General features: G+C 43.5%; 1 protein-coding gene across 3 annotated transcripts in view; it reads left to right on the top strand.

Annotated features, from left to right (window-relative positions):
* The window catches only part of ST8SIA5 (ST8 alpha-N-acetyl-neuraminide alpha-2,8-sialyltransferase 5), a 44,909-nt gene that overhangs the window by 12,831 nt on the left and 13,561 nt on the right, over positions 1–18,517 (top strand). The window contains exon 2 of one of the 3 annotated variants that reach the window (XM_086479720.1): positions 3,654–3,761. The exons of the other annotated variants lie outside the window; for them this stretch is intronic. Coding sequence (XP_086335846.1) covers positions 3,654–3,761 — 108 coding nt within the window. The remainder of the gene's footprint in view (positions 1–3,653; positions 3,762–18,517) is intronic. 3 annotated transcript variants of the gene reach the window in all.

The following is an 18,517-nucleotide window of genomic DNA, read 5'->3' as shown; positions in this document are numbered from 1 at the left end:
TTTAAATGTAGTTAGTGCTGAGAGTGAACATGGTAGAATTAAACTACAGTAATATGCCAAAGAAATATACTGATGGAGCAGTTTAAGTCTCTTTTCTGTTTTCTCAGGCTGTTTGCAAATTTGGCCAGACAGCTTTTATGAACACTTAAAGCTCACAACTGAGGATTAGAAAATTTTATATTTTTAAAATTGAAATCTCCCAGCTCAAGGCTGATTGAAATAAATGGTAAAACTCTCAGTAATCTTGTTAAGAACAAAGTTTATTCAAGTCAGTGTTTTCAAATATCTCATCCTTGATTTCTACTCGGTCCTAATACTACAAACCATTATTTAAGGGAGCTGTTCTCACTAGGAGGAAGAGGTTTATTGTACTATCACTCCAGAAAGTGCAGAGCAGCAGCTTGGTCTCAGGCTTGCAGACTCACAGTCCTATAAGCTGTGTAATGTTTCTTTGGTGATGTGTTTTGTGTCTATGTGAGTCTATGGTTGTTAACCTCTGGAGTACCTGCTGGAAGAAGAGCACTGCGTGGTCCTCTTTCCCTGTCTGGTTCAGGGTTGGACACTTATCTTGCTCCTGACCCTAAGCTCAACCCATGACTTTGTACTTTGTCCTTTCCATGTAGCAGTGCCATACCCAGACCCTTGCTTGCCCTCATTAGATATTTTTGTACCTCAATTAGATCCCCCATTCTGCCATTTCAAAGCTAAGTATTTTAAGCAGTTAGTCATAAGACATATCTACCATTCCTCAGTGTTAGTCTTCCTGATCTCCTCTTGGATCTTACCCAGAATGTGCACGTCCTCCTTTAAACTTGGTGCCTCAGCTGCAATACACACTGTTCCCAAAAAGGCTTGATGAAAGGAGGGCATTAAAGAGTGGTTTTATAATTTCTTTTGCTTTATGGACAGATGCACCCCCCTCCTCCTTTGAGCACTTAGCTTTCCTTACAACTGTTACATGGGGAGTGAAGATCTAAGAAGGGAAAGGGCTTTACTGAATGTTTTAATTCTTCATTTCATCTGCCTAAATATTGGCTATGGTTTAGGAGAGCTCACCTGTGAAGGACACATTCACACCGACTATTTATCTAGATTAATGCTCTCTATTTCAGTTTGCAAGTAAATATCTAAGCCCAAATTATCTAATTTAAATCCAATTAAAATGTATAATTCCACCTTGGTTTTCCCACACTTCTACTCTCTCTCCCCATGTATCATTCAGCGCTGCCCTTAGCAATTAAAACATATTTTTAAGGCCATATATTTAGGTGCCATTATATTTATATATTTTATATATATATGTATTTATATTTACAAAGACATTCAAAAGGAACATGTTTCCATACCAGTTACAGTGTGCCAAAATAATGTGTTAGGCAGTGGTAGATGGGAGAGAATTACAAGTGTTTATTTCAACGAGCCTGAAAGTGAGGGTGCCTTGGTAAAAGTAAGACTTTTCTCATGTTTTCTTCACACCAATGTTCTACAAGGAAGTCGTACCTTCGGCAGCCTCAGCTGATTAAAAGCTGTCAGAGCAACATAAAAGGTATGGGACTCCCTTGCATTACCCTGCAGCCATTATAGCATCACCTATACACCCTTTGATGTGATTTTCCAACCTGATCACCAAAGTAGCTCTCTCCAAACTGAATGTAAGGATGCAATATCATCTCATTTTGCATATGGTGATTAGCATAATCTGTTCCACTTGGTTTTATTTTTTGGAAAACAGGAAAATTGCATCCAGGTATTTACTAAGAAGTGATCAGAATGGGTCTCCTATGAGCAGAACTTTGTCTTCTGTATTTGAAAGATTCCCTTTTTTATACTTAAAACTTTTTTCTTTGAAAAAGCAAAATCTGACCACTGGAGAACATGCAAGACATGAAAACGCATTTGCAAGATTCAGGGCGAGCTTTCTCAATATTTCAATATTTTGTCCTTTTCTTCCACCTTTTGTGGTGGGAGGCAGCTTGGGAGGGAAACGGTTAATTTAAGAGGCTAGCCCTTTCCTTAGTTCAGACTGTTGAAATGGCTCCCTAACTTCTTCAGAATTCCTTCTCCCTCAAAATGGCTTTAGCAAAAAATCTGTTTTCAATAAAAAACCAAAAAAAAGAACCCAAAAAAAAGATAAAAAGGCACAAAACATACAGGAATAAACTTCTTAAATTATTTCAAAATATCTTGGTTTTAGATCAGAAAAAACATTTGTGATGACATGCACTGCACTTCACTTGGGTGGTGGGATCCTTCTGCCATGCATGCCCGACGCTACGAGGAGCCCTGGGCTCCCTGTACTGCTGATGGAGGAAGAGTTTGGGGGATGGAGCAGTTCACCCTAGGGTGAAGGTCGGCCTTTGACGGGGTGAATCTTTCCCTAAACTAACTGTACCGAGCTAGTCTCTACTGATTTTTAAGAACGAAGGCAATTAGCTCATGTGGAAATGCCTGCACTGCAGATACTTGAAGTTAGACAAGGTTGTCTTAAAGCAACTATGACAACACGAAGCTATGTGAGCACATTTCCACAATACAGAACAAATAAACTCCTACTGTATGCTTTTGGAGCTCTTTAGAGCTACTCCCCTCTTCTGCTGCAGGAAGCGAAGAGGCCTTATTTTAACACCCCATGTTGTTCCTTCTTAATTTCCTGTGCTTACAACTGCTGCCAATTAAAACAGAGGATGGACGTGGTCTGAGAGATTCTCCAGTCCTTGTAATAAGCCTGTTGACCAAGAAAACTAGCGGGGTCCTGGATGCCCTTTCTTTCAGGTAAAGCGGGCTGGCAGATTGCTTCCTGGCTGTCCCCGCACAGCCCAGCCGGGAAGTTAACTTTCAGTATTGGCAGCACCAAATGTTCACTACTCAGCTGCCAGGTTTCTGAAATCATGAAATTGGGTTAAAATGGAGAGGAGGTTAAAAATAACTATCTGCAAGATTCTTTTTCGTTGACTTTTGTTGTCAAATGTTTCTTCAGACCCAGCTTTTTTAAATATGTGTGAGATTTCTACCCAACTATAGGTGTAGTTTCCAGAAGACTGCAGGCATCATGGGTCTTGGAATAATTTTGCGGAAGTTTGGAAAACAGGGAGTTATGATGACTGTGGTATGCATTGGCTTAAAAAATACCATCTTCCCAAACACGGAAAAGAAGCATATAGTGTGACTTAGAGAAGTTATCAAATGACAAATCCTTTGCTAGCACGGCCAACAAATCGGGGGAAGGACCCATTGCCCACCATATTTAACAACTACTGTAGATGTAGAATAGATGTTTGGAGGGTTTACGTCTTTGACCCTGCAGTTTTCCACATAAGTCCCCAGCTTTTTGCACTTGAGTCTCTGGGAATTAAATTTCCACCTTGCTCCACGCGTATGCATATGGTTTATGAGCACAGATGATTACTGGACTTCCAATTTGGTCAGAGAGTCTGGTGTTGTTTTCAGCCAAGGACTTTAGAGTCTATAGGAACTGAAAATTAATGGTTTCCGCTAGTAAGATGATGTCTTGTGGTTCTTGGTATCTTTTTATTGTTTTTGATGAATGTGTTGTAGTCACATTTCTGTGCTAAGAAAAAGGACATGAGAACTCATGCTGATAGACTTAACCTGATGAATGATATCAAATATCAACTGCCTTGTTTTCTTGCTAGAGGGCTGCAGTTTAGCTGGCAGAATGGAGAGGAATTGGCAAATTGGACCGGCACCTTTAATTTCACGGATGACGGAGCAGTGAAGAGTGGCAGTGACACAGGCACCAGGTACCATCACCTGAGGGAATGACTATACAGATTTCTCTCTCTTTGTATGAATCACGAATGTTAGCACAGGCTGTGTGAAAAATGAGATTTTCAGTTTTCTTTGGCTGCTTGGTACACGGCACAGAAGACACCAGATGTGCCCAAGTGCTGTGCTGTTTTCCCCCTTCAAGGCCTTGGGGCCATTTTGGAATATGCCGTAAGCATCCATGCAGCACACAGGAGGGTGACTTCTCTGTCCTGGCCTCTCCTTCTTCTGTTCCCCCATCAATGCTATGTGTCAATATCTGGTGGTGGAGAGTGGGACTTGGGTGGGCAATGTCCCAACATGACAGTATTGATGCACACAGAGCATACTGGAGAATCTGGCCCAGGCTTTCTTTATAATACAATACTTACTCTAAGAAAACATAGTTTAACTTGAAATCTTTCCAGAGCCTAGTAGGGAAAAGTGTTCTATCAAGAATATTTCTTTATTTACACTATTTTGAAAATACGAGAAGCACTGATGTGCTGTTGCATTTTTTATACTTATTAATTTGTAGTAGGATCCTTTTGACTGACATGTCTCTGAAGGGCCATGAAAAGCCAAATGCGTAGTCAGTAAACTGGCTGCAGTTGTGCCTAAAGAGCTCCATGGCCATCGAGGCCACCTGCATAAATCTGGGTATAAGCATAGGGTGAATATTTGGGTTATCTTCCTGGAACATCGGTTGCAGAGGTTAAAAATCCTGAGTCACGTGTACTATCAAATTCAACAAGTAGCAGGGAAATCTTAGAAAGACTGTAAGTTAAAGAAAAGAGTAAAATTAATTAAAAGAAACTTACATTTAATACCTATGTATAAATAAAACTCTCTCTGGATAAATAACATATTTTATTTAAAATATCGTAATTTTGGTAGCCATACACCACTACAGCTGTAGAGCTGATGATAGCGTTTCAAATGCAAGGAGAAGTATGGAGTCTGACCTGATAAAAACCATCCAGTCTCACTGAACCGCAGCAGTGCTGCAATTCCTGTTATGGCTCTTTGCTGTAATGAGATCCTGTGTGAGCGCTACCTGCACTTCACTAGTTAAGGTTCTTTATGAAGAGAACCAACTTAAGCTGCAGTTTTTCACTCAGAGCAAGGCAAAAATGGTTCATTCTATGTATGTATGTAGGTATGTCTCTCTCTCCTTTTGTTGCCTTTTTTTGTGTGTGCATCTATAGTCTGTATATGCAAAGTCTTCAGTGTAGGCACTTGGCATATAACAGAAGTGAATGTGGCACAAACACAGATATTGTCTTGAAGACGTGAGGAAACTAATAGATATGGACTTCCCCCTCTAGGCACCCTTGACAGGGATAATTGAACCACACCGACTGAAGGATGGGGAACCAAAACCCTTGACTGCAAAATACATACTAGTGAGGCATTGAACGACAAGCACTGTTCTCAATCTGTTTAGCCTCTTCAAAGACAGAGGTTCAGGATACAAGCGTTTTTCATACAAACAAGCTCAAACTGCACAAGTTAGGGATACATTTCAAAGGTTGTGACATCAATAAAAGATGGAAATTCCAAAGTCTGTGTCATGTTAATGACTGTGGAGCTGAAAGATGGAGATTTTGAGTTAAGGATAAGTCTAGCTGCAACATATATTGCACATAAGTGTGTTAGAGATATTATTTATCCATTTGTCTACTACCTGAAAGATGAGAACACAGCAAAATCAGAAAGAACTGTATAAATGTGGAGGTGAGACTTGAGGTGGGACTATGTATTGAGTAACTGCAGAGCTATGCCATGAATTGTTTACCTTTGATCACCTTTCTTACTGTGTTGTCACTAGACATCTCCTGAGAGTCTTAATCCGACAGCCAACTTCAGGCTGTTGATATAAATTGAAAACAAGCCTTCCTCTAATGAATAGTTCTTTCCACCGAATGGAAAACTTGCAGACTACATTTTACCAACCTGATTTTACATATATATATTTACAGGTCTCCAGAGAGATGTTTGAAGTGCACAAAACTAATTCTATGTCAGCATATGCACCGTAAATACCTTTCACTGCATGGCTCTGCAGTTTATTATCTGTTATCACTTCCTTCTGAAAGGTTTGGTGTTTAAAGATATTAACTGAAATATATATTAATGTGCTTTTAATTTGCTGATATCATATATTTATGTGTATATAGGCACAAATGTATTCGTATGTATGTGGTATCAACCCATGCGTATTCTATAACTACTCTTTCTCTTTTAATTATGTAACTTTATACATGATGTAGAGATATTGACAACTCATTCTGTGGGAGTGATTTATTAGATGAAAATTAAGGATTTCCAAAGCAAAGGCATGCTGGGAGAATAAGTGCCTTAGAATTGCAAGACAGTCAGACTTCATGAAAGTAGTGGCCATATCAAATTGAACAGTGAAGATTAAACATTGCATGAAAAGAATCAAGTAGGACAGAAACGAAGAATGTCATGTTATCTGATTTCAGTAGAAACTGATTCAGACCTTAACTAATACAAAGTTAAAGTGTGGCTTGTGATTGGGATGTTAGTTACTGTCTGTGCGAGTCCATGACACAGTTTTGGAAAATGAGCCCTACAGTGATTGCAGACAGCTCCGTTACGCAGGAGTAACCAGGCTAACCAAGGCTTTTCATCCCAGTGCATAAGATACTTCTTCAGATTGCATAGAACCAGTCCATGGAGACAAAAACTAATGTCATGATTTTAGCTTGGTATGTGGTGCAACTGAGAGTGTGGATCACGTTTGTGGCATCTAATACTGCTGTGCATAGATGCCCGACAGAGGTCTCTATTTGCCGGGGCTTTTGGGGCACCAAAAGCTTCATTTTGATGCATATTGCATTGCTGCAGGTCTTCTAGGTAGCAAAGAGGTTGTGAATACTTGCAAGGAGTAAAGGTGAAACACTCAACAGCTCCCCGAAGCCATAGGCATGTGTGCTTTCAACCAAAGGAGGACTAGGTGGGCTGCAGGCTCTTTGAAACACCCACTCAGATGCAATGTCGACGAATTGTTGAATATTGGTTTATTTTTGGTTCTTACATTATCAGCCATTGCTCAGATTTCTATCTTTTTCATTTCAACTTGTGCAAGTATAAATCTTACAGCTCTTGTGGGTAAACAGGTAAAGGGTTCTATCTGATACTCGTTATGAGAAGTAATATATGCAACTAACCTCCTAGAGCCCTGACTCCTCTGTTTTCCTTTAAATGTATTTTGCAACTTGCTGGGATTGTGAGTCTTCATGCTTAAAGCATTTTCCATTGCCAAGAAACTGCCTTAATGATATGATGAACTATCTGTCATATTGGTTGGGTTGTGGTGTTCTCTGCCACCTTCAGTCTGTCATCTGAGCTGAAGATAAGGTTCAAGGTAGGACTGAGGTGGTGAGACCACAGAAGCCTTTGATGGACAAGAGGAGGTGGAGCTTTATGCTCTTGGGCCTGTCTATTTGTACGTTGAATACTCCGGTATGACAAATCTGGAGCTTTGTTTCCAGTGGCTACAAAATAGAAAGTGTAAACAATTGGATTAATCAAATACACATTTTACAAGAATTAATGTAAGGGCTTGAGCCATGAGACGTCCTTGGCCAGGGCAGTAGCTGGGGATATTCCTTAAGTCATAGTGCTGAACTCCCCATACAAAGATATTAAAATCTTAAGAACCGCAAGAAAAAAAAACCAAAACAAACCATTGCTTGCAACGATAAACTAAAGTATCTGTTTTGAAATGTAATTGATGTATGAGTGTTGTCATGTGTTTTGTTATGCCTCCCAGGTGGTCATATGGATAACAACATCAGCAGTGTATTTCAATCAGAGTGATGGGAATGGGCTTGATTAAAACAGCCAAGCAGCAGGTTATTAAAAATGGGAGAGTTCTGAAATGACATTGGTAAAATAGGACCTCCTGTAGCATACCCCACTGCTGCTTGTCAGGAGCTGATGTTGTTTTGATACAGTGACTGTGAAAGAAAAGAAACACCAAAGTGTCTCTAAAACTAGAATTCAATATACTCTCCAATGAATTATTACAGGGGTGACACATTGTACAGTGGGAAAACCTCTAAATGAAGGTGCATGGCAATCTGCGTGAGAGAAGACCCAGGAAGCACAGGGGGTAGTGGTGTTGATTTGGAAGTATGGTCTATTTCATTTATGAACCAAATGGAGTTTAACAGGGGCAAGTGTAGGGTCCTGCACCTGGGGAGAAATAACCCTGTGCACCAGTACAGGCTGGGGGTCAACATGCTTGAGAGTAGCTCTGCAGAGAGGGACCTGGGGGTTTTGGTGGATAATGGGATGACCATGAGCTAGCAATGGGCCCTTGTGACCAAGAAGGCCAATGGGGTCCTGGGGTGCATCAAGAAGAATGTGGCCAGCAGGTCGAGGGAGGGTCTCCCCTCCCCTCTGCTCTGCCCTGGTGAGGCCACACCTGCAGTGCTGTGTCCAGTTCTGGGTCCCCCAGCTCAAGAGGGACAGGGAACTACTGGAGAGAGTCCAGCAGAGGGCTACGAAGATGATGAGGGGACTGGAGCATCTCTCCTACCAGGAAAGGCTGAAAGACCTGGGGCTTTTTAGCCTGGAGAAGGGAAGGCTGAGAGGGGACCTTATCAATGCTTATCAATATCTAAAGGGTAGGAGTCAAGAGGATGGGGCCAGGCTGTTGTCAGTGGTGCCCAGTGACAGGACAAGGGGCAACAGGCACAAACTGGAGCACAGGCAGTTCCTCCTCAGCATAAGGAAAAACTTCTTTACCCTGAGAGTGGCAGAGCACTGGGACAGGCAGCCCAGGGAGGCTGTGGAGTCTCCTTCCCTGGAGATACTCAAAACCCGCCTGGACACGGTCCTGTGCCACCTGCTCTAAGTGACCCTGCTTTTGCAGGGGGTTGGACTAGATGATCTCCAGAGGTCCCTTCCAACCCCCACCCTTCTGTGATTCTGTGATTCTGTCTGCAAGGTGAGCTTATCCGAGGTGGGTGAACAAACCGCAGGAGGTAGCCTGCACTTTGCTGTGTCATTTAGGGCTGTTTCTGCTCTAGCTCCTGCTGTTACACCCACAGCTGTTGCAATAGAGCTGATTTGGGGATGGTATGAGACTAAAACTGTGGAGAGGCTTGGGTCCCAAATAAGTGTACAGATGAGAAGAGAAAAACATGGCATTGGCAGAAGTGGATGTTTGGTCAACTCACGCTGCTACTGTGGTATTGGGCAGGAGAGCCAAGCAATCCCAAATGACATGTGTGTTGAGACATGAAGACAGGAGATCAAAATCAGAACGGCAGTGAGCAGCCAGTGCCAGTTTGCCAGGAGCTTTCATAATTGTGATGAAAAACGTGTCCTCAGGGTATCACAGCCACCAACTGTACAGATGTGTAAACTGTCTGTGAAGTCACAGGACCTGAACGAATAAGGAATTGAGAAAAGGGGCATCTCTGAGAAATGACAGATGGAAGCATGTGCTTTTCTAAGGTTACTTGGGAGGTACCTAGAGCTATCAATGAACTGGTTTTAAAGGACAGAAATACAAAAGCCACTCCTCTTTTGTGGAAGATCAAACGTATGGATCTAGGGCTGGTTTGTGGAAACACTTTTGGTTTTTTTTTAAAGTAAAAATCTTTAATTTGGAAGATAGGCAGGGTATCTTGGGAAACTGCCCTTTTCTTGGTGGAAGAACATTTCTGATACCATCTATTATCAAAAGCCAGAAAACTTGTGACAGTGTGAGACAAATCTAGCCAAATGTTTCAAAATATCCTAGGTGGACGATCAGGAGGTTCTTGACTTAATAGCTTAGCCTCAGCTATACGAATCTCCTGAGAGGCGTGAGTCCCTGTACAGGAACTCCAGCCCCTGAATTTTGTTTGATTACTCTGGTGCTTCTAGAAAGAAAACCAGCCTTGAACTAAGGATGCCATTTCTATCTTTAGCTTCCAGGCACTGGATACTATTTTTCCTTGCTATACTGTATTGAAAAGCTTCCTGCCACTAGTAATTGCTTCATCTCCCTACTCAGTCACCATATGTTTAGATTAAACTTCATACGCCTCTCACACTTTTCAGAACCCAAATAATTTCTGCAGGTCCTTTTGTAACTCTCACCAGCATCTCAAAGCCTCAAGGATGAAATACCAGAACTGGAGGCAGTAATTCGGAAGAGCTGTTGCCGTATAACATAGACAAAGATGTACGACCATTTTCTCTTGCATACATTTTCATTTTTTCACATGGCACAGTTTCTAGTGACACATTTTGTTCCTAGCTACAGCCACATACTGGAAGTTTGTGGTCAGTTAGACATCTGCTACCCTAGTAGCGTTAGAGATGCGGATGGTAAAAGATACAAACCAGTTAATGCCGGTGACATTGGCATCAGCAAGTGGTAGCCAGGAGGAATGTGAACCTTCTTTTTTTTGTCTTTATTGTCCCCAGGGAGGAGGTAATCAAATGGTTTCACCAAGCCATATAGGAGAAGGCTATTGCTTCTCCAGACTCCTCCTTTGGGCCCATTGCGCCTTTTCTCTCCGTTCAGTCTTTCAAGCACCATCCTGTTGTGGACAAGTCAACTCAGGCTCTCAAATGGCAGAAACAACACATGCAGCAATGTGATATTTTTGTGCTGCAGCCCTGCTGAAGTGTAAATTAATCTAAGGGCATCAAGCATTTCTGCTTCACTTGCTGGTTCTCAGAGCAGGGGGATCTCATTTAACATGGGTATGTCCACAGGTGTTTTCTTTTGCAAGGAGTAGTGTGGAAGGTCACTGATTTCACTTGTTCTTGGTGGCAGTTGTGTGGTCTAGGCAGTGTCTAAGAACACAGCCCAAGGTCCCCGTTCCTGCCTGCCATGGATTTACCTGTCAATCAGCCTCTACGTCAGCTTCTTTATCTGCCAAACGGGGATCGTGCCTTCCAAACAGGGTCCAAGTACATTTGCACAATTTTAGGAGAACATGCCATGCGAAGTGGTGGCACTCATTCTTTGAGGGAAAAAAAATCACTGTATTGATGTCAGGCCCTTAAACCTTTCGTCCAAATCTTGTAGATTTTGATGTTGTCACATAGAGTAGAAGCAAAGGCTAGTGGGATTTGGTCGTTCACTCACATTTTTGGTCACATCACTTCTCTGATGAAGTCAACACTTAGTTTGCTCTGCTCTGGATGAGTTTTCCAGAGCCCCTATATCCATAATATGCTCCAGCTCAGCAGTATTTTTGCGAGAAGTATCTGAAGATCCCATGCTGGCCTTGCCAGATGAACCTGAGTCCCTGTGTGCTTTGGGGAGTGTGCTCTGACACACTTGCAAGGTTCCTGAGTAGGGAAGGTGACTCTAGACCTGAGTCGTGGGTCTGCCCATACTGATGAATGCAGGCACTGCTAATTGGACAGTTCTCTTAATAAGTATTTAGTAGAAGCCTGCAGGGCTTGGTAATTTATTCTCACTTCTTAGTCACTGGATAATGTATATTTTTGGAAAGATCTTTGTTTTTCCTGCAGGGTAAGTGGAATCCTTCCTGCAATACTCTGCTGTCTTGCGGCGTAAGTGCTGCAGCCTCATTGCCATGAGCGCAGAGCTGGCACTGCAGGAACGAGCAAAATGGAAAGGCGGCCTGCGCAGGAGAAAATGGTCTTGTTTAAAAGATGCCTGACAATTACACTCAATTAGATTTTAAAACCTTTGTTCAATATATCAGACAAATCATTGCCTCGATCCAAGTGTCACTTGAAGGCAGGATTGAAGTCTCAGGCTTTTAAATTCATGTAGCATGATCAAGAAAAGCTTAGTTTTGATCAAAGCGGGAGCAGCCCAACTGCAGATGATCAAAGACCTCAGAGTTAGTTGGAAGTTCTGGGAAACCAAATCTGTCTCTCACTGGTGAGCTCAGTAAGCTGCTCAGCTGGAAGTGAGATTGCGGTGGGAGACATGAAGGTTAGAAAAGAAGAAAATCTCAGTTAGACAAAAATGGAAAATTACAGTGTGAATGGCATCTCATTTCTGGGCATTCCGTACTGAGAGCCATAAAAAAAAGAGTCCTCTCTGAGCACTTGCAGCTTGCATGGTGTTAAGATACAGCAATTGATCCTGGAAAAATGTTGTAGATTTGAAAGCTACAATTGACCTGAACGGACATAGAGCAGCGAGTTGTGTGTAATAGTGCCCAGTACCCCGGGAAAACGCAGTCCTGTGTGCGACTGTGATGTTTGTTTTGATCTGGTTGTTGTTATGTTCCCTGTTGTAAAGAATCATGAATTCTTGTGTTGGTTTTCCTGTAGGCTTGTGACCTTTGGGGGTTAAAAGTTATTTAGATTTCAGCAGGGGAAGCGAAGGCCGTGCAGGGAGAGGACACTCTGACGGTGACACATCACCTCTGTTTTATGGATATAAAACATGACTGTCATTCTTGTAAAGCTGAAACACAGCCCTTTTCCATAGCAAAAGGAGTAGTGTAGTCAGGTTTGTCACTTGTCAATAATTGAGAGCATAAATCAAAATAAACTGCACTACGCCCTTGCTTCTTAGCTGGAGATCAGATTGAGGAAGATGATGGGGAGGACAGTTTCCATTCACGCTAATTAAGCTTTCTGACAGGCAAATGTATCTTTGTTCACAGAGAGCTACATGGTTTAGAGTGGGAGTTAATAGGCAGAAGCAGCACTCAGAGACCAGGGAGTGGGTGAGACTGATGCTTCCTCTGGGAGAGTGCAGGGGGCTGGTCTCCAAACATTCCCAAGCAGGACCAGACCCTGCTGAGCAGAGGAGTTGGGTTTAAAGGACATCCATGGGGGTTGAGGCAACCCCTGTTCCTTGTGCTAGAACCCAGTGTTTCAGAAAAGCTGTATTCTGTGAAACGAGCATGAAGCGCTTCTGCGGGAAGAGGTTGGCCGGTGCTCCAGGGAGCTGCCTCTGCTAATTTGCCTTCGTGTCTGTAGCAGAAGGGGGATTGCTGTGAAGCAAATAAGTAGCATGAACACCCCTGGGAGAAAGATAAGAAAAATATTTATTTATTTTTTTATTCTATTGACCAGATACTGTCTTGCAAATTCCTTAATGCTGTTGTAGCATCGTTAATGCTTGCAACCTAGGTGCTGCAGCATCAGTAGCGTTAACACTAAGGAGGCTCAGCGTCTGTCTGTCTGATTCAGATGTGGTTCAGGGCTTGTGAATGACAGCCCAGATGACGATTATTCAGTGTCTCAGGCACACTGAATTAGTTTCAGTCGAGCTCACCCCATGGCCAGCAGCATCTTCTCCCCATTTGGTGCAGAAGGGACATGGCCGTCAACGTCCCCTGCCTTTGCTGCAGGAGGCGTGTGCCGCATCGGCAGTGTGTCATCCAGCCTGTTTCATGGATCCTCTCTCTGCACTTCCACAAGGTGCCAAATGGTGAATTCGCTGTTCCCAGTGACTGTTGGAAAACCTGGAGCTATTGGGAGAGTTAGAAACTTGCAGGACTGTCCTGTGCTTTTCAAAGCTGCAGGCTAATAGAATAACTCCTACAAATGCAATGCTGCCTCCTGGATATCCTTTCAGATCCAGAAGTGATTTATTTTTTACCTAATCCTTTCCTCCTTACCCTTCTGCCTCTTCGGTAACACATCCTTTTTCATTTCTATTTTTGGTTTGTGGATTGAGTAAACGGGCACTGATCAAAGCGAATCTCTGCTACTCAGGAAATTTCATCTCTGTTTCATAAAATGACGTCTTTGTCTCCAGTGCCATGGGCTGAAGCCAGCATTCCCACACGATAGCATGTGCTGTTTGACATCTGAGCTGCAGTTCTCTAACTTATCAGCAGAGCCAGAAGGGCACAGGAATGATAAAAATCCATGTTAATCTAGATTTTTGCCATTCTTATCTGTCCTGAGGCACATACAAGGTACTGAAAAGCAGTGTTAGGTGAAAGGTGAGGATAAGGCTGATAGATGTTGCTATCCCCCCTTATGCCCAAAGAGGTAAGAGTGGTGTGTAACACGCTGAAAGTTGTGTGGGGATGTATACTTGCCTCCAGCTGTTGTGTAGGACATGCACAATCAGGGTCCCAATCTTGTCTTCTCAAAGGACCAAAGTAAAGCATGGATACTATAATGTACAGTAAGAAAAATGAGTATTGCAGGAGGATGAAAAAGTTGTCTGGACTGAAGCCAGAGGGGACTCTATCACCCCTGTAAAATCCTGTGACCATCAAGAAGTTGTATGGTGTTGGCTCCACATAGAGAGATTTCAGTTTAGTTTTGGAAATTTATCTTGAGTACATCCACACAGGGCTTTGGCCTGCTGCAACCAGGTGAGGTCTTAATTTAATTTCAGTTGGAGCAGCTTTCAAAACATGCAAGTTACTCAGCTCCCGCTCAACAAGCATGCAGGAGATGTGCCAGTGCGATGGATTTCAGCTCCTCTTTAGTAAAGGTTGAATCTCCAGGTAAACTATTGAGTTGAAAGGATAGCCCAAGCCTTTTGGTGAGAGACCAGATGAAGGTTCATGTTACATGAGCTGTATCTCCCTTCTGGAGGACGAGGAAGTCTTTTCACAGATTTGTCACTGATTATGGAGTGCTTTAAAATACATAATTTCCTCTACAAAAGTAATTAGAATATGTTTGTTGCCTTGAAGACTGTGCAAACCTATTTCCAAACGGTCACATTTTTTAAAGATTGCTGAGCTATTGTATTTTTCCAGTAATCAGTCTACTTTTTTATTAGGAATTTACGATGTTCTCCTGCCACCTCCTAGGCATGGGCTTCCTCCTTTCAATCCCAAGGTTTGTGCCTCTCACTGGATCGTGGAAGTGGTTGGTTTGGGATCTGGCAAAGCTGAGGTGGTTAAAACCTCAGGAAGAGGTGAAGGAGACACTTCCTAAAGCAGCATTTGACAGGATAGAAGCATTCCCAGTTGGTAGCAGATTGCTTTGGGAGGCTTTTGGGCTTTTTCCAGTCATGTACTATAGTCCCTCTCTCCCTTTTATGGATTTCTCTCTTCCATACTTTGTCAGATTTATTTCTGGATGTATTAGAAGGCAAAATTCAAAAGCTGTTTGCTTTTAGATGCTTCTGGCACTTGGAGGCCCTGTTGGAGATACCTGGGGATGTAGTTTTCTGGACACTCTCCCTTCGTACAGTTCCTCTGGGAGGTGTAAATGCTTAGCACTTTTCCAGAACAGACTAAACTTTGGATCCTCCCAAATTTTGATATTAACTATAAGTGTGAACGACTAAGGAAACTAACAAGGTTTTCCTAGCAAGTTGAGAGTTTGTGGGTGAGAATCAAGGGGCAGGCTAGCATGGGAGATACTGTTGTAGGTGTCTAGTACAGACTGCCTGATCAGGATGAGGAAGTTGATGAGGCCTTCTACAGGCAGCTAAGAGCAGCCTCGCAATCACCAGCTCTGGTACTCATGGGGGATTTTAACTACCCAGATACTTGCTGGAAGGCCTACACAGCCATTCACAGTCCAGGAGATTCCTCCAGTGCATCGATGAAAACTTCTTGATGCAAATGGTGGATGAGCCAACTAGGAGAGGTGCACTGCTAGATCTCACACTCACTAACAATCAGGATCTGGTTGAAGCGGGGAAGGTTGAGGGCAGCCTTGGCTTCAGTGATCATGAGATGGTGGAGTTCAGGATCTTGTGCGGTAGGAACAGAATATCAAGCAGGATTACAACCCTGCACTTCAGCAGGGCCAACTTTGGCCTTTTCAAGCAATTGCTAGGGGAAATCCCATGGGACAGGGTACTAGAAGGTAAAGGGGCCCAAGAGAGTTGGTTTATATTCAAGGACCACTTTTTCCAAGCTCAAGATCGGAGCATCCCAGCGGGTAGGAAATCAAGAAAGGGAGCCAGGAGACTCCCGCATGGTTAAACAGGGAACTAATGAGCAAACTCAAGTGGAAGAAGAGAGTCTAAAGATCTTGGAAGGAGGAGATGGCCACTTCAGAGGACTATAAGACTGTTGTCAGAGTATGTAGGGAGGCAACTAGGAAAGCTAAGGCCTCCTTGGAGTGAAGCCTTGCAAGGGAAGTCGAGGACGGCAGAAAGGGCTTCTTCAAATAGATTACAGACAAAACTAACACTGGAGGCAGTGTAGGCCCACTGTTGCATGAGGTGCTCTGGTGACAGAGGATACAAAGAAGGCAGAGTCACTGAATGCCTTCTTTGCCTCTGTCTATACTGCTAGAGACTGTCCTCAGGAGCCCCAGACCCCTGACGCCCCAGAGGAAGTCAGGATAAAGGAGGAGTTTGACTTGGTTGATGAGGACTGGGTTAGGGATCAGTTAAGCAAGCTGGACATACATAAATCCATGGGCCCTGATGGGATGCACCCATGGGTGCTGAGGGAGCTGGTGGAAGTCATTGCTAGACCAGTCTCCATCATCTTTGGTAAGTCGTGGGGAACAGGAGAGGTGCTTGAGGACTGGAGGAAAACAAATGTCACTCCAGTCTTCAGAAAGGGCAAGAAGTAGTATCCAGGGAACTACAGACCAGTCAGCCTCACCTCCATCCATGGAAAAGTGATGGAACAACTTATCCTCTGTGCTGTCTCTAGGCGTAGCAAGGATAAGAGGGTCATTAGGAGCAGTCAACATGGCTTTAACAAAGGGAAGTCATGTTTGACCAACATGACAGCCTTTTATGAAGACATAACCAGGTGGGTAGGTGATGGTGGTGCAGTGCATGTGGTTTATCTTGATTTCAGTAAAGCATTTGACACCCTCTCCCACAGCATCCTCGCAGCTAAACTGAGGAAGTGTGGTCTGGATGATCGGGTAGCGAGGTGGATTGTGAATTGGTTGAAGGAAAGAAGTCAGAGAGCTGTGGTCATGGGACAGAGTCTAGTTGGAGGCCTGTATCTGGCAGAGTGCCTCACGGGCCGGTACTGGGACCAGTACTGTTCAATATGTTCATCAATGACCTGGACGAGGGAACAGAGTGCACTGCCAGCAAGTTTGCTGATGACACAAAACTGGGAGGAGTGGCTGACACCCCAGCAGGCTGTGCTGCCATTCAGAGAGACCTGGACAGGCTGGAGAGCTGGGAGGGGAGACATTTAATGAACTACAAGGGCAGGTGTAGAGTCTTGCATCTGGGAAAGAGCAACCCCATGTGACAGTACAGGCTGGGGACTGAGCTGTTAGAGAGCAGCGTAGGGGAAAGGGTCCTGGGGGTCCTGGTGGGCAGCAGGATGGCCATGAGCCAGCAATGTGCCCTCGTGGCCAAGACGGCCAATGGCATCCTGGGGTGTATGAGAAGGGGTGTGGTCAGTAGGTCGAGGGAGGTTCTCCTCCCCATCTTCTCTGCCCTGGTGAGACCCCATCTGGAATAGTGTGTCCAGTTCTGGGCCCCTCAGCTCAAGAAGTACAGGGAACTGCTGGAGAGAGTCCAGCACAGAGCCACAGAGATGATGAAGGGGGTGGAACATCTCCCTCATGACAAAAAGCTGAGGGAGCTGGGTCTCTTTAGCCTGGAGAAGAGGAGACTGAGGGGTGACCTCATCAATGTTTATAAATACGTAAAGGGCGAGTGTCAGGAGGATGGAGCCGGGCTCTTCTCGATGATGTCCAATGACAGGACAAGGGACAACGGGCGCAAGCTGGAGCACAGGAGGTTCCACGTGAACATAAGGAAAAACTTTTTCATTGTGAGGGTGGCAGAGCACTGGAACAGGCTGCCCAAGAAGTTGTGGAGTCTCCTTCTCTCGAGACATTCAAAACCTGCCTGGATGTGTTCCTGGGTGATCTACTCTAGGTGATCCTGCTCTAGCAGAGGGGTTGGACTAGATGATCTTTCAAGGTCCCTTCCAACCCCTGACATTCTGCAATTCTGTGATTCCTACTTAAAGATTGTGTATTCACAACTGAACAGACATTCAGGTCAAACATGATTTTTGTTGTTATTTTAAAATGACACAAACCCAAAATATTACATTTCCAATCATGGTTTAAATAAAGCCCTTCCAGAAATCTTTTTCTTTCCTATTGAAAATTCAGAAGATAGCTTGGAGTTACAGCCTCATGAATGCTGAGATTTTAAAGGATCCATCAAAATAATATGCTCTAGCCTTGGTCAGAATACCTGTTCCTCTAGGTCGTCTCCTCATATTTCTTCATTATGCTCATAACTGCTGTATGGGTATGTGCAGTCTTTAGGTATTAGGTCTTAATACAGATTTCTAATTATAAGTGGTGAAATGGATAGAGAGCTTGGTTTAAACCTAAATGTTTTTTGTCCAGTCTCATTGCGTTCGCTGGACAACATGGGCTTTCTCTGGCCCCCAAACATGAGTAGCTACAATTGTATTTTGTTTTCCCTTCACTCCAGTCTGATGGCTAAGGTGGAAGAATTTAACCAAAAAAGTAAATTTTTATGTCTATATTTTAATCAAGAATAGCACTATCATTTGTGCTGTGTCTGAGCATTCAAATCCTTTCATTCACAAACCATCTCAAATTTTTTGAGAAGAAAATCTCAGTTTCCGTTACCCTCCAGATATGTCAAGATCCCGACAAAGGGCTCAATTGCATAGAGCTATGTAACAGTCTCTACAGACAAGAGGCAACCTCCAGCACTTTGCTTTCCACCTAAGAGCAAAACTTACTGGACTGTTTTTTAAACTCTCAGCACATTCGGATACCGAAAGGATGGGAACAGTGTCCCTTAAGTGGTCAGTGCTTTTCCCCTGATTTTCGGTGTCAGCTGCCGTGGGCTGACTGCTGGAAAAGGTTGGTGCCTACA

The sequence above is a fragment of the Leptosomus discolor genome, chromosome Z (assembly GCF_034619465.1).
Source record: "Leptosomus discolor isolate bLepDis1 chromosome Z, bLepDis1.hap2, whole genome shotgun sequence".
Taxonomy (NCBI): Eukaryota; Metazoa; Chordata; class Aves; order Leptosomiformes; family Leptosomidae; genus Leptosomus; species Leptosomus discolor.
The sequence above is the reverse complement of the archived record's forward strand: the minus strand, read 5'-3'. Positions and strand labels throughout refer to the sequence as shown.